This window comes from Chinchilla lanigera, unplaced genomic scaffold (genome assembly GCF_000276665.1).
Source record: "Chinchilla lanigera isolate Chin_1 unplaced genomic scaffold, ChiLan1.0 scaffold00133, whole genome shotgun sequence".
In the NCBI taxonomy this organism is placed as follows: domain Eukaryota; kingdom Metazoa; phylum Chordata; class Mammalia; order Rodentia; family Chinchillidae; genus Chinchilla; species Chinchilla lanigera.
Genome location: NW_004955534.1, coordinates 339,788 through 364,921, shown reverse-complemented (window position 1 = coordinate 364,921; position 25,134 = coordinate 339,788). Strand labels below are relative to the sequence as shown.

Genomic DNA, 25,134 nt, shown 5'->3' with positions numbered 1-25,134 from the left:
TCCAATAAATATTTGTGTAACCTCTATTCCCAGTATTGTATGGGGGCCCTGGGAATTCAGAAACAAAGTCATGAAGTATTGCTCTTGGAAGCTTATAGTTGCATGGAATAAATACAAATAAATAAATGCAATACAATGCAAAAATTACAAAAGTGGAAGGATAGCTGAGTTACAGCGAAAGCCCAGAAGAGAAACTCCAAACTCCAAACTCCTGGGAGACTACAGGCCTCACCAAAGAGACAGCCCCTAGATGGCTCTGGGAGGAAGAACAGGCATTTGCCAGGCAGACCTCTATGGGGCAGGGCAAGGTTGTATAGTTAGTGAGTCGCAGAGTTAGGATCTGAACCTAGGCAATGTAGGGGAGGGGTAATGGCTATGACCAAGTGACCAAGTCTCTAAAGGATAGGGAGAAAGAAATAGGATATCAATAAATGATAGTGACAAGAAGGGGTGGCCCACAGTGTGGCCCATCTGGACAGCAGAGGCTCCCAAAGAGGTCAGCGGAGGGTGGATAATGGCCTGACAGCAGCAATGATGGCCAGGAGAAAGTAGACTCCACTTTCTAGTGTGAATAAACGAGCCTCCACCGCGACAGCACATGGTAAAGGTCTGTATTTTGGGCAGCGGTTAAGAATAACAGAGATGTGGACTAAATCACAGGAGAGTAGATTTCTGGCCAAAATAGAAGGTCGCAAGCAGGGCTCTATGAGGGTGTCCACAGGCGTGGCACCAGTGTGCTGGGTGGTGGTGTTTAGCCTGACCATGTAGGGTCGGTCTGAGACGTCTGAGATGATGGATAGGCTCAGTCACCACAGATTCCGTCTTGCAGGGGAGACAGTAGTAAGGTTACACAGGGGAGCGAGTTTGATGACAGGGTTGGGCATGATTGCAGTAGATGGCCTGTGGTCATCAGAAGAATCTTTCCAAAGCCCAAATGGGCCCACATAACCCCTCTGCATAATCCCCATTGCATTTAGGATACCCCCCACTGTCACAGAATGTGCCCACCTGAGGGCAACTTCTCAGGACCATGCTATGTGCTATTTGCTCCTCCATCTCTAGACAGCGATCCCTGGTAGTCAGTCAGGCGGTCTGAATACAAGTCCTCTGCAGGCTGTCCAAGCAACATACAGCTTCCTTCGAAATGAACAGTCAAGCTCAGATTTGCAACAAAACCTTTCAAAAAACCCAGCTAGAGGAAATCACTGGAACCACATCTGCTGGCTTCTTTCCTCTCACCTTAGGTTGCTGTCTCTTAGCCCACAAATTCATTCCCAGAGGGGGGTTGTTGGCCCAGGGAGCATTTACCCATGTTCCTAAGGGGGCATCCCCAGTTGCAAGTGGCAGAGAAGAGCCAAAGTTACCATAGCTCTGTACTTAGTCTTGTCCTACCTATGGAAAAGCTGAGATGTAGCTCGGTGTAGAGCACTTGCCTAGCATGCAGGAGGCCCTGGGTTCCAGCCCTAGTACCTCAAAACAAATTTAAAGAAAATAAACTCCAGCTACCAACAGTGGGTCTCTGGTGTACCCTAAAACATGCCAGCCTTTGTACGTGGTGTGGACCTACCCCCATTTGTTTTCCTGAGGGTAGGAGTGCGTTTACAAAGAACCTGCCACCCTGTCACACAGTGTCCCTGCAATCTATAGACCCTAAGGACCAGAGACCTCTTCCACCCATGGCAATATCCTAGGCTTTGTCTTACCTACTACACCAACTAGCCCCATGTGTCATGCAGACCACACAAGAAACGTTCTCCAGTGCACATATATCTGTTTATTTATTCTTTTTTGTCACACTGCATCAGAATCCAGAGGCACTCTACCACTGAGCTACACCGCAAGTCCTTTTTTATGTTTTACTTTGAGACAAGGTTACCAAGGCTGGGCTTGAACTAAGTTGTCAAGGCTGAGCTCGAACTTGTGATCCTCCTGCCTCAGCCTCCCAAGTAGCTGGGATTACAGGTATGTGCCACCACATCAGGTTTATCTAATTCACTTTATATTATGAAGCAATTCTATTTATGGAAGAATACATGAAATGTGAATGTGCTATTTAAAGAATTTTTAAAAATTAACACTGATGTTTCTACAACCCAGGTGAAATATTCCTAGTATTTTAGAAGCCCCTTCATGCCCCTGTCCAATCCCATGCTCATTTCTCCTGGCAATGAGTCTTAACCACTGTCCTGACTGGGGTTTATCACTCATTTTCTTTCCTTTATAGTTTTACCATTTATGTATGAATTTCTAAAAATATATACAGGATCTTTAGTTTTGCCTACTTTAATTCATAAAATGCAATCCTACATTATATTATTATTCTCTGATTTATTGAGTTCAACATTATGTTTCTGAGACTCACTTATGGAGATGTAACTGCAGTTTATTAATTTGACTGCCATTTGATATTTCATTTATGGCTATTTCACAATTTACCCAGTCTATTTTTAGCACATGTGCGGATTGCTTCTAATTACTTGTCATGTTGAACAATACTGCTATGCACATTCTTGCACATCCCCTGTGCTGTCACACATGCTTTCTTGCACACTCCTTCCTTCCTCACTCTAAATCCACTTGCTTATGTTTTAGGAGTGCTTTCTCCACTAGAGACAAGGGAGTGGGCTCCCCTCAGAGGACCCAGGTGGAGAGCCAGAGTTTGCCTGCAAATGATCCCCATGGCCATTTGAGACCCAAACTGAATGAACAGAGGCTGGGACAAGTTAAAGATGTGTCCTACAGCGGCTGGGAGAGGCAAAAAGGCAGACAGAAGGGGCTGTCGGAGTGCAGCCCATGTGGTAGGGACTCACCCTGCACGGTGCCCCAGGGGTACTGCCGTGCCTTCATCATCTTGTTGCCTATCTTCAGTTCTTCCGTGCTGCCAATGACAGCAAACGGCAGGTGGGCCTGAAACAGAAGGCAAACAAATGCTCAGAGCTGCAGAGGAAAGGCACTGCGCATCCCACAACACAACTGCTGCCCATCTCTGGGGCCCTGGGCCCTCACTGTGCAATGTCACTCACTGCTGTCATCAGCCAGAGGCACTGATTAGGCTCCTGAGCCAACCACGTGGGAACAAGAAGCCTATTCCTAGCTCCTTCTGCTCCGAAACTCACAGTAGATGAGAATGACAAAGTCAAATGCAAGGGAGCAGACACAGAAAATAAGCAGAATAATAAGCAGACACACAGATTAGCAAACTGTTCCCTCAGGGGAGCTGCAGTGAGGGACAAGCCTTGGGAATGGGATGGGAGGTGGGTGTGGACAGATATGATAAGGGAGACAGAGAAGGCTGTGATCAATGGCCCTTCCTCCTCCCAGAGCTCAAGATCCCTGAGGACGAGCCACATGGCTGGCTGAGCCACGCTGCCCTTGCTCTAGTCCTTCCCTGGAACAAGAGCATGTTGAGGTGAGGTGCCTTGCGGGCAAGTCACCAGGTATCACCCACCTGCCGTGCCTATGCTCCTTTCTATTTTAGTGAAGACACACTCCCTCACCCTCTGGGAACTGATAGTCATGCTGCAGAAACCTGAATTACACACCTGCAAGCATATAAGACAATATGGCATGGTGGCACACACCTACTATTCCAGCACTTGGCTGAGGCAGGAGGATTGCAGTGAGTTCTCGGATAGCTTGGACTACATAGGGTGTTCCAGGCCAGCTTGGACTACATAGGGAGTTCAAGGCCAGCCTGAACTACAAAGCAAGACCCTGTCTCAGAAAGAAAAAAGAGACAATATGTGACCCATGGCTTAGAGTATGGTCTGGTGCCCTAGACATCATAGGTGATTAATAAATCCCCCTCGAGTGGCAGTGGCGGGACTAGTGGAATAGGAGAGAGGAAAGAAAGGCGAACCATAGAGAAAGGTCTGAGTGTGGTGCTTGCAGGGGAGATGAGGAGCAGGGTCTGGCTGGCAGGAATCCTTTGTGCTTGGAGAAGAGGGAACTCCCCCCAGGTGACCGTGTGGGGACTAGGAAATGCTCAGGGAATGAGCCAATTTATAAGTGCCAAGTCACCACTGGCCAAATGGAATGGCTGACTAAATGTTTACAGACCAGCTGAGTCCAGGCGGGTCTTTACACAAACAAATGACAAGCCCAGTGACATGATCCTTCTTAGTTAGCCAGCTCGCAGCAACAGGCCCCAGTCTCAGATATTTTTGCCCATCTGCTCGTTGATCTAGTCTGCAAACAGTCACTGGGCTTCTACTACGTGCTGGGCATGAAGGTGAGTGCAAGGCTGAAGAAGTATAGAGCCTGCTCATGGACAGTACCAGGGTACAGTGGGGAAAGGCATGCGAGTAATGGCAAGGCAGTCCGTCAGGGTTGTAAAGTGAGGCTCAAGGCTCAAGGAACACAAAGGAGGGTATAACTAACTTCATGGTGAGCCGGAGAGGACATTGCAGAACAGACAGCAGCAACTGTACTACCAGTGTTAGTAACTGTAGAATTAGTATGGACAGAAGCAATTTATTTATTTATTTTTTTTTTGGTTTTTCTCCGGTACCGGGAACCGAACTCACGACCTTCCGCTTGCCAGGCAGGCGCTTTTGCCGCTGAGCTAAATCCCCAGCCCCCAGAAGCAATTTATTAAGCGCGACGCACTGTGTACCAGGTGCTTTACACTGTGTATCTCACTGAGTTTCCCAAGAACATGAAGGGAGAGGGAGTCTTGTTATCTCCATTGTATAGATGAGGCAATGAGGCCCAGGGGGCTCAGTGGCCCACCAGCAGGCACACAGCACTAAGGGCAGAGCTAGATGTGGGATCTGGGTCTCTGATTTCAAAGCACACCCCTGGCTTTCCCACTGCTCCCACTTATGCGGGCTGTAATGGTTGAAGTTTAGAAATTCAACTAAGCAACTCAGCAGGGAACCAGGGTCCTCACTTTGTGAACATCCTCATCTTGTGCAAGAGGAGGGCACCCAGATGATGTGAGTACTACATACACCGGCCCTAGGGGGTGGTAGCCTGTTTATAATATAAGGGAGGAAAAGAGGGGTGCTCTCCCCTCCTCCTTTCACTCTTGTGGCTTTTGCTGTCTTCTACTGCCTGGAACTCTTGCCCCTGTGCCCTGCCACCCTGCCTTGGAGCCAGCTGATCTCAAAATGAAACCTCCACAAACTGTGAGCTAAATAAACCTTTCCTTCCTTAATTTAGGGTGTCCAGAATTTTGTCTCAGCAACAAGAAAAATAACCCAGACAGGGTCCAAGCAGCTGATAAGGTGAGCACTTTAAGGCCCGGGGTGAACTGCTTGTGCTAGGCCGACTTATAAGAGGCAGTTCAATTCTGGGAAACCCACAGCTTCCTGACTCAATCTCCATGCTGATCTCACAGCCAAACCTTCCTCTCCATTCGTTTCTAGTGCTGGACACATAGAATGTTCTTTAGAGTGCAGAAAACACAGGAGCTCATCAGGAGCTCAGCTCCAGGACATCCCCCAGCTGAAGCTGCTCTTTCTTTATCCTCTCCCTCTCCCAGCTGCCCAACTAGAGACTCACCAGCCTCTTCCCATTCTGCTGAATGCCCCTGAAATAGGGACATAAGGCAAAGGGAATGAGTGAGTTATGCGTGTGGAAAGTGAGTGTGGGCTGGAGGCAGGAAATGTTTCATTGATCCTAGCAGGAAGGGTCAATGTGGTAAATGGGAATGGGATACAGGGGCACTTGGGGCGCACCAAATTCCTGAAAATGTGGCCCAGGGGCCTGAACAACTCTAATCTGGCTTCATGGAAGGGTCATCTGGGCACAGTTCATTCCCACTCAGGGACCCACATGATGCCAGGAGCATCAAATCCACCCCCACTCATTTTCTGGGGAGATGTTTCCTCTGCTGAGACAGAGAGCTTTGGCCATGTGACACAAAAGAGCTTAGAGGCAGACATGGCAGAGGGCTAGACTGAGGGAGGAGGCAGAAGGAGAAACTACGTTGTACTGGCGCTCATCTTGGGTTCTGGTATCTACGTGATGTAGGAGGACGTGTGTAAAGCAGGAGGCACTTCTCTGGGCTCAAGAAAAAGGAGGCAAAAAACACCAAAGAAAATAAAGGCATACAAAATGCCAGTCTTTCCTTGGGCCTGTTATTTTCAACATCGAGAGACATTGTCAAAATGACACTTGCTTCCCTTCTTCCTCAAACTGCTGTCATTTGATTCCTCTAGCTCCTTCCGTGTTCCCAGCACACAGCCCCACCAAAATGAATTCAGGGCCCTCTTGAGACCTCCCAACCACACAGGCCTTTGAAACTCACGGTGGAGTCGGTTCTGACAAATGTACACGAGCAGATCATTTTGGAGCGCTCCCATTTCATTTCGTTCTCACTACAGCCTTACAGGGCCTCATTCATGGTCAGACAGAACTGGGGTACAGGATTCAACGAGTCACCCAGACTCCAACCCCCCATGCCTAGGTCTTCCCAGGGAGCGCTGAGGCCAGTGTATTCTGGTTGCCGGCCTGCCCTAGCCACTCAGGGTGGCCTGTGCTCTGCCTCCTGGCTAGATGGCATCTGGTGGCAGTCAGATAACAGTGCTAGGCAGGAAATCACAGGGACCAGGCTCTGACCTTCTCTTCTGCTGCTCTTGAGAGACACAGACATGTAGCTATGACAACCAGAATGGAGTAAAGCAGGGCAGGGAGAAGATAAACCCCCAACCACACTCCCAGGTCCTACCCAGGGGACCTAAATCTAAGGTTGAGCTTTCTCTCCTTTCCTCCCAGATCCTGCAGAAGACTGATAGGTGACATTTGTATGTATGAACTCAGGGAGGAGACTGGCAGTGCAGCTGCTGACAGGCAGACCTCTAAGGAGGTGGCCTCAGGTGTCAGCTCTGCCAGCCACAGGGTGCTCCAATGAGAGACACCTTCAAGCCTCCCCTGGGGCATCTGCTCCCAGACTCACTACCTGTCTCAACCTGTCCTGTCCTGCTACAATAAAATACCTCAGGTTTGGTCATGCATAAAGAACAAAAATGTATTTCTTACAGTTCTGGAGGCTGGAAAGTCCACGATCAAGGTGCTGGCGCATTTGGTTGTCTGGCAGGGGCTGCGTGAAGCCTTTGTAAAATAAGAACTTTAATCCCTCTACTGAGACGCAGCCCCTGTGGCCTTGTCTCTTAATACTATCACCTGGGCAACACTTGGATTTTGTAGGGGACATATTCAAACCATAACACTATTTACACTGTTTTTTGTGTCTTCCTTAAATTCTTCTTTTAAAACTTTGGATGATCCAAGTGGCATGATGTATTTTATTCTCATTCCACCATACCCATTATGCTTGGAAGAATACATGAACATTTAATATTTTTCCCTTGGTACTGGGGATTAAACTCGGGGCTTTCACACTGAGTTACATCCCCAGTCCTTTTTATTTTTTATTTTTGAGGCAGGGTCTCACCAAGTCACTAAGTTGCACAGGCTGAGCTCGAACTTGTGATCCTCCTGCCTCAGCCTCCCAGAGTGCTGGGAGAACACTCCCTTTAGTCCTGTGAAATACCATCTAGATCTCATCTGATAAGAATAGCTCCACTGGACTTGGCTTCTTCCAGGGAAGACCGTATTTCCCAGCTGTGGCTGGTTATGCTCACCCCTTGTTATGGTTGATACACTGTGTCAACTTGTTACTAAAAGTAACAAGTCTAGAGTCTTGGTTAAGTGACTCCACAGTTCTGCATCCTGGGGTGAAGAGGACATGCCCTTACCACTCTGGGATGTTGTTCATTGTGTCAACTTGAGTTTAGACGGTTAGCTAAGTGACTGAGCAGGGCGGGTCTTTACTTTGTATCATCTTGAGCCTGTGCGGGAGGAGGACATGGAGGTGGTGTGGGTGCTGCACGCCCTCTGGGTGGGGGGAGCCTGTTTACAATATAAGGGAGGAAAAGAGGCTTGCTCTTCTCTGCCACTCCCCCTTTTGCTCTTGTTTTGCTGTTTTCTGCTGCCATGAGCTATTGCCCTTTGCCATATGCCACTCTGCTGTGGAGCCAGCCAAGTATGGATTGAAACCTCCACAAACTGTGAGGTAAATAAACCTTTTCTTCCTTAACTCTGGGCATTGGGCATTTTATCTCAGCAGCGCGAGAAAAGTAAACAAGACACAGCTATTTCAGGCTCTTGTTGGCAGATAAATAAAACCATTGGAAGTGTACTCTCTGGTGAACTCTTGATGTCTCCCGCGAACGTACGTACGTACAAACAATGGAAACCGCACTGCTGTCTCAGGAGAAGGGATGGGCTTTAGTACGGGGCTCTCCCTGTGACTCCACTGGTCAGTCATGCACTGTCACTAGGCCCAAGTGCCAAATGCCTTTGTGGGAACCAAACCCAGCACCTCACAAATGGCCAACCAACTAAGCACAGTCAAGTACTCGAACTGGGTCTGTTCCTTGGTCCTTGGCTATAATTCCAAGAATAATACTAAATTTAAACAACATAGCAATTTTTCGTATAGAGTCTACAACTTTTTTGTTTGTTTGCAGTACAAGGGATTGAGCCCAAGGATTTAGGCATGCTAAGGAAACAATCTACTACTGAGCTACATCCCCAGCCCTTTTTACATTTTCTTTTGAGAGAAGGTCTTGTTAAATGGTCCAAGCTAGGCTCAAACTTGGGGTTCTCCTGCCTCAGCCTCCTGAGTAGCTGGGATTACAGGCATGCGCCAATGAGCCTGACTAAAGTCTGCAACCTAGAGAGGCATAAAAGCATGGTTTAAAAGTAACAGGCAACAAGATTGCTCTCTCTTTCTCTCTCTTCTCTTGTCCCCTCAATCTAAAATAAGGTTCTCCAGAGCCAGCCACAAGCCAAGGGGAGGCTGAGCCCTCATCACTTTCATTCTGGCTATGAAAGCCCTGGCGGTGAGTGACAGGACAGCTGTGCAATCTTCTCCACATGGCAAAGGGTTTCTTCCACTTCTTCCAACCTCAGCCCTGTGACAATAGGCTAGGGGAGGTGAGGCCGGGGCCCTCGAGTCAAATCCAGACTTGAAACGCTGGGACCCATCCTTCCTCCTACCAAAGCTCAGGTCTCTATGATGCAGCTTCAGAGCGATGGTGCGGCCAAAGGCTCTGCAGACTTCTGACATGGTTGTTCAGGAGCGGGCAGGCTACGCAATACTGTGTATTTATTTTCTAGCCATGGCTCATCCCTCCTCCCTCATCTCCAGCACAGCAACACGGAGGACTCCCAGGCAGGCCCAATTCCCTGCCGCTCTTTCCAACTCAGCAAAGCACAGTAGGATGCAGGCAAGTGAGTGGCCAGCCTTGTTCCAGGGATAACCCAGAGTGCACTCAAATTTAGTTTTTCAAACTGAAACAAGGACAATGTCAGGCTGTTCCGAGTCACACAACCCATAACCTTTCATAGCCACAACAGTGCAGTTGCGAGTTGCTGCTTCATAGCATGGAGAGTTTCCCACCTCAAGGGTGAAGCTGCCCTAGGCTCAAGCAGGAGACCAGAGCTGATCTGAGAACAGAGCCCAGGACGATTGCTGCTCCTAATCCACGATGCCGTGAGATATACTTTTATGTGCACCTTGAGATTGCTGAGAAACCAACCGTCCGTGTTTGTCATGAACAAAGCAAACCACAAGCCTGAAAGCTGCTGGGTGACTTAGGGAACCAGACTTTGGAAGATAGCCGGGGGGCAATGTCCTGAGATGAATGGGTGCTTCCGGACACCGGCACCAGGGACTCCGGGCAACACTTCTCCCCAAGCTCCTGTGTTTCTGCAGACGAGGCACCTTTCACCTTTCAGGATTGCTTCTCACAACAGAACCTGTCTCCACCAAGATGCCCTGACTTCTGGGAGGACAAGGACTGATCTTTTCCATTTTTTTCCATGCCCACTTCAGGTCACAGAAGATGTAGCTCCACCTACCACAATCCACACAACCTTACCCTTGAGAGCCAGATTTGTCAAAGTCGACAATGGACTTCTAATAACAAGCCTATCTCTGTGGACGGCTGGGCAGGAAGCGAAGCCCGAGACAATGACTTGCCGCCCTGCTATGCTAATTTGTTGGCCAGTTCACAGGAGGTGGCAGCTGATGCCCTAATGATCACTTAGAGGCCAGTGCAGCAGGAAAGTTTTCTAAAAATGGCTTTTATTATGAGGCTTTCTTGAATTTGGCTATGCCCAAGCATTATGTCATTAGGAAAAACTGATGCCTCTCAACAGAGAAAAAGAAATCTGTTTCCGAAGCAGAGGCTTTCTGAAAGCTATTAGCTGTCTCCCTGAAATCACAACATTGAGGCTTTCACAGCAACAGCATCAACACATTGTAAAGAAGCATGAGGAGATGTTTGACTCTCTGCCTTCCCTATTACTCACTCCTCTAGGAAGGAGGGAGGAGGAGTGGGGGAGGAAAGGAAAGAGGACTTTTAAAAATTCATTCACACTTAATGAAGCAAAACACATCCGTGATATTTAAGATTGTGTCTCTAGTCACCAGCCAACTGGAGACTACATATCAGTGCTCCTCCCAAGGACCGAGGATTTGATGATATGAGTGTGGATTAGTCCCCATTTTCTGAAGCCAGGCAACTTTTTCAGCCTTTTCGTCTTTCAGTGCATCCGTTGTCCTGGCACTGTCCTTCCTTTGCTGTATTCTCACAGGGACTGCCTGGCCTAGCTCAAGGCAGATCAGAAAGGTGGACAGAGAGAGGTCTGTTCTCTACTCCACTCTCTGCCTGGAGTCTGCCTTTCCCTTGGGCCCCGGCCATTAATCTCCGCATCTCTAATCTTTATGGTGGCCACCAGTAGGAGGGAGGAGCTGTTTTAGTTCTGGACTTTCTGTCATCAATACCTGAGACTCAGGTACTCAAGAGTCAACTACAGCCGGGTGTGGTGATGCACACCTCTAATCCCAGTACTTGGGAGGCTGAGGCAGGAGGATTGCCATGAGTTTAAGGTCAGCCTGGGCTACAGAGTGAGTTCAAGGCCAGCCTGAACTACATAGCAAGACCCTGTCTCAAAAAGAAAAAAAAAGAGTCAACTACAAGCCACACTCAGTCGCACATAGCTGTAATTCTAACTATTCAGGAAGCTGAGGCAGGAAGATTGCAAGTACAAGGCCAGCTTGGGTAATTCAATTAACAAGACCCTTCTCAAAACAAACAAACAAAAAAATCAAAAGGGTTGGGCCGGGGAGACGGCTCAGTGGCACAGCACCTGCCTGGCAAGCACAAGGTTCTGAGTTCAATTCCTGGTATCAAAAAAAAAAAAATCAAAAGGGCTGGGGATGTTGCTCAGTATTCATGCACTCCTGGGTTTGAGCCCAGTACTACAAGAAAGAAAAAAAAGTCAATTACCCTAAGATGGCTGGTGAAGGTGCGGCAACACTGTTTTGTGAAATACTACACAGCAAATGACCAGAAAGTTGAACCCCCATGCTCCAACTCACGTTCATGGTTCCGTTGATCTCTGCCACCGACTCATCATCTGTGGGGAACTGATAGATCTGGACCCCATTGCTGACAAGTTCACTGGTGATTTTGATTTTGAACTTTGTTAGCTCGCTCTTAGAAATAGCATCTGATTTGGCGATGATGGGGATGATGTTCACCTAGGGAAAGGAGGAACAAGGTGGGGTCACTGTTGGTAAATGGCTCCCGACAGCAGCCTGTCTTCTCACTTTCTTACCACTGGGACAAAATACCCGACACCCACAATTTAAAGGATGGGAGCTTTATTTTGGTTCATGTTTTCAATCCATGGTCAGCTGGCTCCAAAACAGAAAGAGGCATGATGGAGAAAGTGTTCAACCTGTGCTGGGCAGGAAGCAGAAAACGAGGGAGGAGCTGGGGAGGGAGATGCACCCTCCCAGGTCACGCTCCTGGAGACCCGGCTGCCCTGACCAGACCCCATCTCCCAACAGCACATTCAGCTACGAATGCACCAATGGACTCACCAATGAGTGCGGCGCCCCGTGATCCAATCACCTTCCTGATACAGGAGGCTTTGGGGGACATTTTAGATGTGAACCATAACACAGCATCTCCTAGGATTTCTAGCACTGTCCAGGGGTCTAGGTAAGGCCACCTCTGCAGCCAAGTACCATGCTAATAAACAATAGCAAGTACTTACTCTGTGCTGGGTACTGAACTAAATACTTTGTATGGATCAACATAATCTTGACAATAACTTTCCCAGGAGGTATCATAACCACTGTTTTACCAACTGAGGCACTGAGAGGTTAAGTAACTTGTGCAAGGCCACAGAGCAGATAAGGAGCAGAACTGAGATTCAAATCCAAGTTTAGCCTTATTCCTATTCCATGGTGCTAACCTTGAGTCTCTACGGGTTCAGATCCAAGTTGATGAGCTGTGTTGTATCTTGGCGTCAAGGTCACTGCTGAGGTGATCTGAAGCAACAAGGTGACACCTAGCAATCTGTGGCTGACAAGGGGAGAGGTGGCTGCTCCTTGCTAACAGTGAACTGTGCCATCCAGCTAGTATAACTGGTCTGGGCCCAGCCAAGCATGCTATTGATTCATATGGGGAACGCAGGGAAGGGAGGCACAGGCTGTGCCCAGGGAGGACACACACCTCGCTGTCTTGCTGGCAGCAGCCCACTTAAGTAAGGAGACACTCCCAGCTCGCAGTCTGATCTGAGACATGCAAAATGTTACACTGCGGGTGCAGTGTCACACGTTATAATCTAAGAACTTGGCAGAGCGCAGGAGGGTCCCAAGTTTGAGGCTAGCCTGGGTTACATAGTGAGATCCTATCTCAAAAACAGATAGAGAGAGACAGACAGACAGACTGCTTGAGTCCCATTATAAATGTATGGGTAAAGAAAACAGGCATGCCACCACTTAGAAGGCTGAGGTGGGATAGGAGCAAGAATTGTAAGGGGCCCATAAGCCAGGCAAGGTGGTATTCATCTGTAGACCCAACACTTGGGAGACTGAGGCAGGAAGATGGCCATGACTTCAAGGCCAGACTGGGCTACATAATGAGTTCAAGGCCAGGTTGAACTACATAGTGAGACCTTGTCTCAAAAAAATAAACAAAGGAGGGTAGGGGCTGTGGTAATAGTTAATTACTCCCTTGATTCAATCCTCAGTAATCACCCAAAAAGAAAATTAGGTATGAATGCTCAAGTTCACACAAGAGAAAGGCCTAATGCCACTCCAAGGTTCACCCCACTGGAACACTGATCCTTGAAATCCCACTAAGGGACAAGGCTTTTACTGTCAGAGGTAAAGAAAGCTGACATACACGTGGCTTTGTGAGGCAGAGCACCTCCTAAGCTCAGGTTCCCATGCTGAGCATAGTCGTTCTTGTGAGTAGACCCCAGTGGGGTGGTGTGAGTGGCACTCAGGCCCTAGGTTCTGAAACACGGATCTGGAAGTTCTAGACTTCGAAGAGAAGCCCTGTCCGTTCCCACTTTGGCTTAGGAGTACCTCTGGGGACTGACAGCACACAGGGCTTTAGGACGGGTCAGAGAAAGATTGGGTCTTGAAGCCACCTCTTTTGAATTCTCTGGGGGTGTGGGGAGTCAAAGCTCTCAACAAGGTAGAAAAACAGGAAGAGTGAATTCTCTTCCTCGCTTTTTTCCAAGCACACTACAAACATATATTAAAGCTGCTTACTTAATGCAGCCTACCCATCAGACCACTAGCTACATGGCTCACTGCTGTCCTGTGCAGGGACATGCCAGGCATGGCAACATTTCAAGAGCAGTCTACTATTCATGAGAACTGATCTCAGTGCTAGGAAAAATGAAAAAAACCCACCTATTCTAATAATAGCTAAAATTCAGTTTTTATAATGGATATGTTATCAAATGACTATTATATATATATATATATATATCAATATATATATATCAGATCTTTGTAAAGTAAACAAAATATCTTGGAATCAGAGAGAGCTGGGACCAAATTCCAGATCCATTATGAGTTGTCTGGCCTTGAGCAAGCTACTTGCCTCTATGGACCTCCGTTTTCTCATACGAAAAATGGGAATAATAATAGTACCCACCACACTGGATTACAGGAAGGATAAAATAAAATAATGCACATAAAGTACTCATCACAGTGCCTGCCACATATTAAATGTTACAGAAAAAAGGTGCTAGTAATTAGGTTTTTCAAAGAATCCCATGGACAGTTTGTACAGCAAATAATCCTTTAATACAAAGAACTACTGTCTATTTTATATATGGTACAGGATTTGCATTTTTCAGTTTCTCTTGAAGCAGGATGTGTCTGATTTGAACAGATCTAGGTTCAAATCTAGATTCTACCCAGGTAGCTATAGACAACAGGCATGTCAGTGAACCTCTCAGAGTCTCAGTTTTGTCCTTCGTAAAAAAGGATCATAATAGTGTTTACCTCACAGGGCTGTGAGGATTCAGTGAAATATTCTATGAGCTACTTAACTCAGCAGTGGTGTCTGATGAGGGTTTAAGAGATGGCATCTATTATTACAAAAATTAGCAATAACTTTCCAAATCAGATGTGATTCAAGAACAGAAAGAACATCTTTCTATTACCAAAGCCTGTGCCTTTGGAGCTCGTCAGCCATCTTGCTCACATCCATCCTTATTTTCAAGAGGAATCAGTGCAGAAAGACATCTCAAGGCAAGACACCCCAGCCCCAGTACTGGGAAAGCAGATGGCAAGGCACATGACACAGGTACTTAGAGCTACAACACTAAGTTGGGGGACAGGGAATGAGGGAGGGAATGAGGATGCCATTAAATCTCTCCTCGAATCCAACATCTATTGTGTACAAGACTACTAGTGAGTCCAGGTTGCCTGGCCTCCCGCCACCTCTGTCCCCACTCCATACCTTACTGTCCAGTTTCTTCATCGTCACTAGGTCTAGAGACTTCAGTGAATGCCCTGTGGGAGCGATGAAGTACAAGCAGGCATGGATTCGGGAGTCGTGGTAGGTGTGCAGCACCCTTCGGATCTTCAGCTCCTCTTGCAAGTAGGCCTCGAACTGCGCATCGATGAATTCCACAATGGGCTTGTAGCTAGAGGGGATGGGGGAAATGGTTGGACTCCTTGAAAAACTTGGATTTTGACAACATGCCTTCCAGAAATGTAAAGTGCCTTCCATAACCTGACTCTCCTTCATCCAGTCGGATTTCTCCTTCTACCCTCAGTGGGCTTCTAATCCTGTCAACCAAGGCCACCTTCTTGGTCCCCACATGAGTCCCACTTACGCCCATCTGGGCACCTTCACACTGGAATTCCCATTTCTCCCTGCTCAGTCCAGTTTTCCCCATCCACATATCAGGACTCAGTTTAATGCCAACCTCCTTCCTACAGCCTTCCCACTTATGCCAGGAACCCCTTGTGTGACACAGGAGCATAAAGCAAACTATGATACAAGGGCCTGTGTTCTCTCAAATCAACTGGGTCCTCCAGAAGAGCAGGGCCTGCTCAGGGCACTTTCTATTCTCCATGGGGCTCTAGGGCAATGTGGAGTCCACCTGCGGGCTCTGCGCTTGGGCTGAGTTTCCTCCACGCTGGGCCCGTGTCCACTCTCTACCTCGTGCCCACTGTGCCTAAGATGGAAGCTGGGTACACAAGACCTCTCCTTGCTGCTTAAGAATCTTGTCAGAACACTGCGGGGCTTTTGCTCATTCTTGCTAGGTTGAGTTAAGCACCCCACTCAGCTCTAAGGTCCACATATTTTTCAGGTTCTCATTTCCTCCATGGTTTTGACTTTTATTGTTTGTTTATTTGTATGTATATATCCATCATGCATGCATCCAGTACTAGGGACTGAATCCATGGCCTCTGCACTGAGCTATGTCCCCAGCCCTTCTGTTATTTTTTATTCTGAAACAGGGTCTTGTTAAGTCCCAAGCCTCCCCAAGTGCTGGAATTGCAGGTTTGCACCACTGTGCCTGGCCTAGTTGGGACTTTTAAATACAAGTATTGAGACAATATTGGGTAAAGATGCTCCCCCCCACCATCCACACATGTACTCGCTGGCCCCAGCTTGCTGAGTCACCACACACAGCTTCCCTAAGTGGCTTCCAAGTCTCACTGATAACAGTCGGCCCTTGACTCCACCCTGGCCCAGGCCTCCCTGGGAAGCTTCCATTTTCCCTGCCCTGTCCTGTCCCCATCCTGTCCCTGCCCGGGCCATCCCTGCTGCCCCTACAGCCTCTTTCTGCTCTAACTATGTCAGCTCAGCTTGTATCCACCTCTGTTCTCACTTCCCCTGTTTGTCTGATGCCTCTCCATCTGAGGGGCTGCCTCCCTTCAGTGAAGAAGAGGTTTGTCCCCTGGGTCCAGAGCAAGGGACTTTTCAAATACCACTTACAGAGGGGACTATAATCAAAGAATAAGCTGGACCCAACCAATCCACCCACCTGCAGCAGCCTCATCCTGAGCCTTTCTGGAAGAGCCCCCTAGTAGAGAAAGGGAAAACAGCATTTAAAAAAAGAATCACAGAATCCTAGATTCTGAGAGCTGCACACAGAGAAAAGATACAGGTGCAAGAGCCCCAAAGAAAATCTAAAAATATAGTCCTTCCTTTCTTCTTTTGATTCTTTTGAGCCAGCACTGTTCTAAAAGGTAATAGCATGACAGGATCTCTTGGTGACAAAGTCTTTAGAAGGTTCCTGAAGAATTGGGGGGGAACCACATCTCCTTGGCTTTTTGGACAAGAGGCTGATTTGAATAATCTGATCTTGACACAGCTTCTTTTTCAATTCATTATATAACTTTTTTCCTTTGTGTTTTTCCTTTGCAGAAGGGAACAGAAGACAGTGGGTTTTGTAGGCGCCCCTCCCCCGAGTTTCCAGTATACCTTCTGCCCATCATACTGTGGCCGCCTCTAGCTGTGGCTCTGAAGAGATGCACGGATCAGACCAGCCAGAGCAGCCAATCAGCTAAACAAGACTCGGTTCGGGGGAACCGGAAATGGGTGACTCATCTCTGTTTTAGTCATCTTTGGATCTTCAGTGTCTGGCCTGCTGTCTGGAATATAGCAAAGGTTCTGCCTACTGCTCTGCGCTCCCCCAACCCTGTCCCCTGCCCCATCTTCCCACGTGGCCATCTCTGCCCCACGCTCTGCTGGGCTCACTGGGCTCCAGTCCAGGCGCTGCAAAACCCTTCCTCGCACAGGCCACCTTCTCATCAACTGCTGCCTTACTGTAAGTGATACTGACTGTCTTTTAAAGGTGCAGTGTTTCTCAACTGTGCACTGCTAGGCGCTCCACACTCAAGTTCCATGGGGATCAGGACTGGGCAGCTTTCTTCTGGCCCTTTCTTCCCTGATCACTACAATCTCTTCCATCTCCAGCAAAAGCCAGCCAGCTCCAAGAGACTCCACCCTCCTCATCACCACTGCTAATCTTTTCCCATTTAAAACATGAGTTCTTAACCTAAGGTCCTCAGACTTCCAAGGGGTCAGCGGATAGAATTCAAATGCTCCATGAACTTAGGTAGAAAAACTGCATCATTGTCACTAATCTTGAACTGAACTTTAGCAGCTTCTCCAGCTATAAATGGAGGCGATATCTACAGGAATGTTTGTAGCATCTCTGATTTCACAGTGAACAGAAATCACTGAAATTTTTCTTTCCCATTGCAATGGCTGCAAATATCTCAATATTGCACTCATGCTCATTGCAACTTCCAAACTCTGATAATTATTAAGACTACATATAGACACTGTTATTTCAGGAATTAATAGAGAAGCACATGAACTGTTAAATCATGATATTTAGATAAGTTGGTAACTGTAGTTTTAGTAAAATTGGTATATTTGGGCATTTAAAACTATTATTTTGAAAATAAGTCTACTGGCTACACTAGACTGCTAACGGGGCCAGTGGCACAAAGCAACCTCTGGTCTAGAAAATTTTTTTTCTTGCAGTACTGGTGACCGAACCCAGGACCTTCACACTGGGCTGTATCCCCAGCCCTTTAGCTTTTTTTTTTCTTGAGACAGAGTCTCACTAAGTTGGTGAATTGCCCAGGCTGGGCTCTTATTTGCAATCCTCCTGCCCCAGCCTCTGATAGTGCTGGAATTATAGGTGTTTGCTACCACACCTGGCTTAGATAGCACTTCTTTATTTCTTCATACTTAAATACTTCTTCATTACATGTACTATGAAAATACTACAATATGATAATAGGACAAAAGTGACTGAGGTTCAGCTACTTTAAATCAGTGATTGGGGAAGCTTCTCTGAGGATGTGATATTTGAGCTGTAAGGATGAGAATGAAACAGCCAAAGAAGTTGGGGGTGGTATACCTGTAATTCCAGCACTCTGGGAGGCTGAGGCAGGCAGATTGTAAGTTCAAGCCTAGCCTGAGGAACTTAGCAACTTAGAAGACCCTTTTTTAAAAATAGAAATTAAAAAGGGGTAGGGGATGTAGCTTAGTGCAAAGGCCCTGGGTTTAATCTCTAGTATCAGAAATTATCTATGAGGAGAACATTTCAAGGCGATTAAGTAACAAATGTAATAATGATCCTGAAGCAGAAGCCAGCTTGACAAGTTTGAACAACAAGAAGGCCAGGGAGCTGGGATTTAGTGAACAAGGTAGAATAATAAACTATTTATAATAGTCAAAGAATAGAAACAGCCCAAATGTGCATCAACTAAGGACTAGATTAAGAAAATATGTGCTATCCATATGAAGATATGTCCTCAGCCATAAAAATGGGAATTCTGATACATGCTGCCACATGGATGAGCTCCAAAAGCATCACAATAAGTGAAAGAATATGGACACAAATACTATATGGTGCCTCTTCTAAGAAGTACCTAGAATAGTCAGACTCACAGAGCCAAACAGTAGATTAGTGGTGGTCAGGGTCCGAGATGAGAGGGAAATGGGGAGTTTTTTTTAATGAGTTCCCTTTCAGGGTGATGGGAACATTCTGGAACTAGAGGTAGAGCTTGTACAACAGGTAGTGGTGGTGACTGCCAATGTATTACATGCCACTGGACTGCCCACTTTAAGTAGTTAATTTTGTTACATGAATTTCACCTCACAAAAACAAAAAGAATAATAACAGATGAAATAAATATGGCAACATGAGCTAGATTATGTATGGCCTGGTGCGTAGGGCATATTGAGGGAGTTTTTCAGTGTGAATGGGGTCTTCTCTTCCATAGTACTTTCTACTTGGTTACTGTTGGTTCATAAGAAGTCTATGGTTTTCTGGATGTTTCTTTTGAAATTGGTCACCTTACTCAACTATTATTTGTCAGAAGTGTCTTTCAGCTGATTACTGTGGTCTCCTCTATTTGTTACGGTTTGGATTTGGATTGTCCCTCAAATGCCTATGTGCTAAAGGCTTGCTCACCAACCTGTGGCACTACTGAGAGGTGGGATAGCCTTTAGGAAGTGGGGCACAGAGGGAGGAAGTTAGGTCATTTTTGGGCCATACTAGGACACCAGCCCTTTTCTGACCCCTTCCTTTTGCTTCCCAGCAGCTTCCCAGTGGCTCTGTGGTAAATAACATTGTTCACTATGTGCTCCCCACAATGTTTCTGTGTTGTTACAGTCCCAGAAACAGCAGAGCTAACATACCACGGACTGAAACCTATGAAACCATGAACCAAATAAACATTTTCCCCTTTTAAATTGTCTTCTCAGTATTTTGTTACAGTGATGGAAAGCTAATACAATATCATAGAAAAGTAATTTTACCTCTCAATGAATATTTTCAGTTGTTATCTTTCTTGATAATGTTGACCATCCTTTTTAAAACACTGTCACCTGACTTCACTATGTAAATCTTCTTTCTCACTTACCTTAGCGAAATTCTTGGTCTATCTCTTAAGATTTCATCCAGACTGTCTTCCACTGTCCTTCTACCCAGTACATGCACGTTGTCCCTGGATGGTCTCACTCACTCCTGAGCCCTCAGTTATCACCATCTCCTATCACATTCCCTAGACACCTGGAAGTCATGTTGGTCTCTGTTCTCCCCTTGAGCCCATCTCCTTTGCAAAAAATCCCTAGAGGCTCCCCTTCTGGAAGCACACAAGGCTCATGGACACTGTACTCAAACACAACTATCTCAGGCACCAAAGCCAAGATACAACAAAGTTGGATCTACTGGAACAATGCAGAAAGTGACCACAGCTATTTTCCCCTTCCACCATGCTTCCAGCCACCCCTCTCTTCCCCTACATGCATCCTTATTCTGCTCTGTCTACCTCGGACTCATTTTCCTAAAGTCCTCTCCCTAAACAAGGAACAATTTTTTCTGTGTCCTCTGAAATCCCTGTACCCTCAGTAAACAAAATTGTCTGAACTCAGACCGACAGGACCAGAATCTGCATTTTATCAAGGGCCTCAGTAGCTGGAATGCACATTAAAGTTTGAGAAGGGTTGGCCTATGTCATCTGCCTCTTCACAGAATGCACCTGCCTCATTCTCATGTCACAGCATCCACTTCCAGGATAGGCTTCTCATTCTCCCATTACCTGTGCACCCTAAGGTCAGCAGCAATGAGTGCTGGCAGCTCCTCAGTGCCCCACTAGACTATGACTTGCGACCTCATTCTAAAAACCTTTCTGCATCAGAGACCCACCCCATCTCCTTGCAGGCCTTGGGATCACAATCTTTCTCCCCATTCTGGGTAACCACAGTATGCCAAATTCTGCTTCTTTCTTCCTTGATTGCATCCACTTCATACCCTTCAACCCCCTCCATTTCAGCTACCTCTCCACCTTATCAATAGCCAGACAACTCTACCCAAGGAATCTTACCCTAATATTTTCTGACCACAACCACACGTTTCCTGCTCTTGTGTACCTTCAACTCTCCCAAATCAATCTTTTACCCCATAGAAGCATCTGAAACCTCACCCCTTCCTCTATCTCACAGAACGGCTGCAGTATCCTTGTCTAATTTCTCTCTCTACCTAAATTGAATCTATGATTGATCATATTATGGTTCAGATCTAAAATAGCCCCCCAGAGTCTCACATATTGAAGCAGGGTCTGGTTGGATGGGTAAGGTCAACTTGGAAGAGTGTATTCTTGTCCCTGGCTCCTTCTCTGCTTTCTTGTTGCCATGCAGTGAGCAGCTTTCCTCCATCACGCTGTTTCTGTTACACAGTTTCTGCCTTGAAGCCAGCTGACCATGAACTGAACCCACTGAAACTGTAAGCCAAAATAACTGGCTCCTCCTTTAAATTGTGGATGTTGGATATTTTGTGCCAGAAACACTACAGTGACTAATACAAATTATCTGAACCATTTTTCTGTTTTAGTAGTAGTGATTGAACCCAGGACTCAAACATGCTAAACAAGCACTCTACCACTAAGCTACATTCCCAGCCCTTTTTTTGAGACAAGGTCTCAATAAGTTGCCCAGGCTGGCCTCATGTGATCTTCCTACTCAGTGTCCCAAGTAGCTGGGATTATAAGTATATGTCACTGTTCCCAGATTTCTTTTTCTTTCTTTTGAGGGGAAGGCTGCTAGGGAATGAATAACCTTGGTCCTTGTGCTCCATCACTGAGCTTCATCTCCAGTTTTTTGTGGAGTTTTTTTGGATGCAATCTCATGATACTGCCCAAACTCCTGTGCTCAATCCATCCTCCTGCCTCAGGTGTCTGAGTAGCTGGGATTACAGGGGAGCACCACCATGCCAGGTCTTATTAACACCTTCATTTCCATCCCACTCCTGTCCTTCCACCGTACTTGACTAGTATAATTGTTACCCTGAATACATTTCAGTGTCTGTTTTCTTTGCTCTTATACCACTGCTACTGATGATGGTTAGAAACAATCACAGACAGGTGTAGTAGCACACACCTGTAATCCCAGCACTCGGGAGGTTGAAGCAGGAGGATCATTGTGAGTTCGAGGCCAGCCTGGGCTACAAAGTGAGCTCAAGGCCAGCCTGAACTGCATAGTGAGACCTTGTCTCAAAAGGACAAAAAATTTTCAAAAAGATGTATTTGAAAAATGTTAATAAAAAAATCTCACCTTTAAAAAAAAAAAAAAAAGAAAGAAACAACCACAAAATTATGGGTCTTGACATCTTTTCAGATTTATGACTTCCACCCACATATGGGCCTCTACAGCAACAGTACAGTCCCTTTACTTGGACTTCATTGGCTCCCTTCCCACTGCCCTCACTGACCATTCCAAACTCTCACCTATTTAGCAGGCTCCAAAATTATTCATGACCCCTTTTCTCCACTTTACCAACAAACTTGAGGCCACCACGCTCACACTATCTCAACTTCCTGCCTCAACCTTGTTCTCTACAAACAAACCCACCATTCCCTGCCTCTTTCCAGTCTCTGAAGATGAAATAGTCTCATCCAGTTCAAGGGTCATCGTCCCTGTGCACTTGATGTCATCCCTTTAGGTTCCTTGGGATCATTGCTTTGTTACCATCTCCTCACTTCCTACTGACTCTTTTCCTTCAGCCTGTAAACTTGCTTATGTCTTCCCTCATCATAAAATAACTCTCCTCAACCTAATTCTCCCAGATCACCCAAGTGTCCCAAGTACTTGCTATGTCTTTGCTTCCCTGAGCAGTCAGGTTTGTCTTCAGGGCCTACTATGGGATCTGGTGTATCATAGGTGCCCAGTAAATACTTAATAGATAGATAGGTATTTCTTGAAAGAATAACCTACTCAATTTTTCAAAATGTTTTCATTCTCTCCAATACATTATAGACTGTTTTCCACCCACATCAGCATACTAGTTAACATATCTAATAAATATTTTTAGTATTGAATGATAAAAACTTACAGGTATTATCTTTATTTTCCACCAATGTTTGTTTATTTCTTTTCCACAAATATGTACTGAATTTCTACTACATACCAGTTGGCCAACTTGTATTTATCCTGCAAGACTTTAAGACCTAGCACAGCTTTTCCTAGCCTCCTGCTTTCAGCCACCTCTACCCTATTCTGTTACCAGCAGGCTTGGCCAACTGCTGCCCTTTGTATTCCCACAGTTCCTCTCCACAGCCCTCTGTTACCATACTTATCACATTCTGCAGAATCTGTATACATATTTGGCCCTTTCACTAAACCATGAACTCCTTAACTAAAGACTATGCCTTATTTCCTAGTATCTGTGGCACCTCACACTGTACTAGGCACAGAGTAAACATTTAGTAGTGGATAAGCTGAACTAGGTCCCCCACACCAACTTGGTTACTAAGTCTTATTGATCCTTTTTCTCAAATCTGGTTCTTCTCATCTCTTCTGGAAACTTCTACTCTTGTTTAAACCCTCATCACCTCTCCTTATTCTTAAGAATTGCCTCAATCTCCTTGTCTCCCTCTCTACACTGCCTTATCTCTTTTGCCCAGCCAGACAAGCTTTCTACACGAGCAGCCTATACCCACTTTATCAGCTTCCATTTCTAAAACTTCATTGTTTTACATCTATTTTTAATTATGTAAACAATACATGTACATATTTTCCCCGCCTCAGAGGTATTCACTGTTTCCACTCTGTTGATTATCATTCCCCATCTTCTCTATGTATTTACATATGGAAGTAGAGAGAAGTGTTTGTTGTTTTAAAGGGCGAAGGGGATAGATTTACACAAATGGCACCATGGTCTGTGTGTCATTCTGCAACTTCTTTTCTTCACATAACAACACAATTTGGTGCTCTATCCAGATGAGCACATATGAATCTACCTCATTCTTTTAATCTGCTAAATGTAATTCCATGGCATGGTTGTATCACAGTTCATTTCACTGTTAATTGATGGAAATTCACATTGTTTTTTTATTCAATAACCAATGCTGCAATAAACACTTTTTTTGTATGCTTCTCATGAACATGTGCAATTGTTTCTCTAGGCGGTATATTTTAAAATGGAACTGCTGGGTCATGAATTATTCACATTTAAAATTTTAAGAGATGCTGCCAAATTTGCCCTCCTGAAACATTCTGTATCAATTTACACTCCCACCAACATGAATGAAATTACCTTGTGTTAGTGGGTATTATGCCATCTTTTATTCTGGCAAATATGATGGACAGAAAGTATTACACTGTTTCATTTTGCATTTCCCTTAATCACTGAGGAAATTGAGCATTATTTCATATGTTGATTGGTCATTGTATATCCCTTTTGTCAATTATCTGTTTATTTCTCAATGAATTACAGAGGCTCTTTATACATTTTAGAAAAATCCTTTGTCTGTTACATAGATTGCAAATATTTTTGCCCCATCTGTAGCTTATGTTTACTTTTGTTTATGACATCTTTCAATATATGAGTATTTTTATTTTAATGAATTTAAATATGTTACTCTATTCTTCTGTTAACTTGGATTTTGGTTCATGATTAGAAAAGCCTTCTCTACTCCCAAAGTTATAAAAATATTCTCCAACATTTCCTCCTTATATTTTTAGAATTTGTTTTTAGTCCAACAGGAATTTATTTTTGGGAGTGGTATTTGTGTGAGAGGGTCTCATTTTACTTTTTTCCTAAATGGATGGCCTATTTTCCCAGCATCATTTCTTAATTAGTTCATTCTTTTCCTGCTGACTTACATACACTACATTTCCATGTAAACATGAATCTGATAGACTCACTTTATTGTCCTAGTGCTTTTTGAGATGCTAATGCTTTTACATCCTTGGCTTTCATTCACTCAGCAATTATGGAAATCTAGGCTCTACCCACAATTCCCCTGGAATTATTCCTACATCTATTAATGAACTTCATGTTACCAAACTCAATGTCTATTTTTTGGTTCTTATTTTCCTGGATACCATGTATCAGTTCTTCCCATATACTAGATGATACAACTCTATTTTGATTCTTCTATCCATAAAGTCTATGCTTATAACAATACCTTCTGTTTCTTAGGTACTTACTCTGTGCAAGGCATTTTTAAGCATTTCCTATGCCATATATATCAAGTATGCTTCACCACAGCCCTCTACAGTAAGGACTATTATCATCACTGTCCTCATTTTCCAGGTAATTTGAAAACTGAGGCACAGAATAGTTAAATATCTCCCCTAAGGTTCCTGGGCTACTAAATGGCAAGGTGAGATTTGAACCCAAGTCTGTCTGAGACCAAAGCCTAAGTCCCTAGGTACTTCCCTCTCCAGACTGTTTTTCAGAGTCTCCCACTTGGGTTCCATTTTCCCCAGCATTCTTTAAGTGGTAGCTTTCTACAAGGTCCAGTGTGAGTTGCTGCTC

General features: G+C 45.5%; 1 protein-coding gene across 7 annotated transcripts in view; it reads right to left on the bottom strand.

Moving 5' to 3' along the window:
• Positions 1–25,134, bottom strand: part of Sept6 (septin 6) — a 75,109-nt gene that overhangs the window by 16,878 nt on the left and 33,097 nt on the right. For all 7 annotated transcript variants that reach the window (XM_013507703.1, XM_013507704.1, XM_013507705.1 and 4 more), the window contains exons 4-6: positions 14,796–14,982; positions 11,399–11,560; positions 2,811–2,907 (exon numbers count right to left, since the gene is read on the bottom strand). In XM_013507703.1, coding sequence (XP_013363157.1) covers positions 2,811–2,907; positions 11,399–11,560; positions 14,796–14,982 — 446 coding nt within the window. The remainder of the gene's footprint in view (positions 1–2,810; positions 2,908–11,398; positions 11,561–14,795; positions 14,983–25,134) is intronic.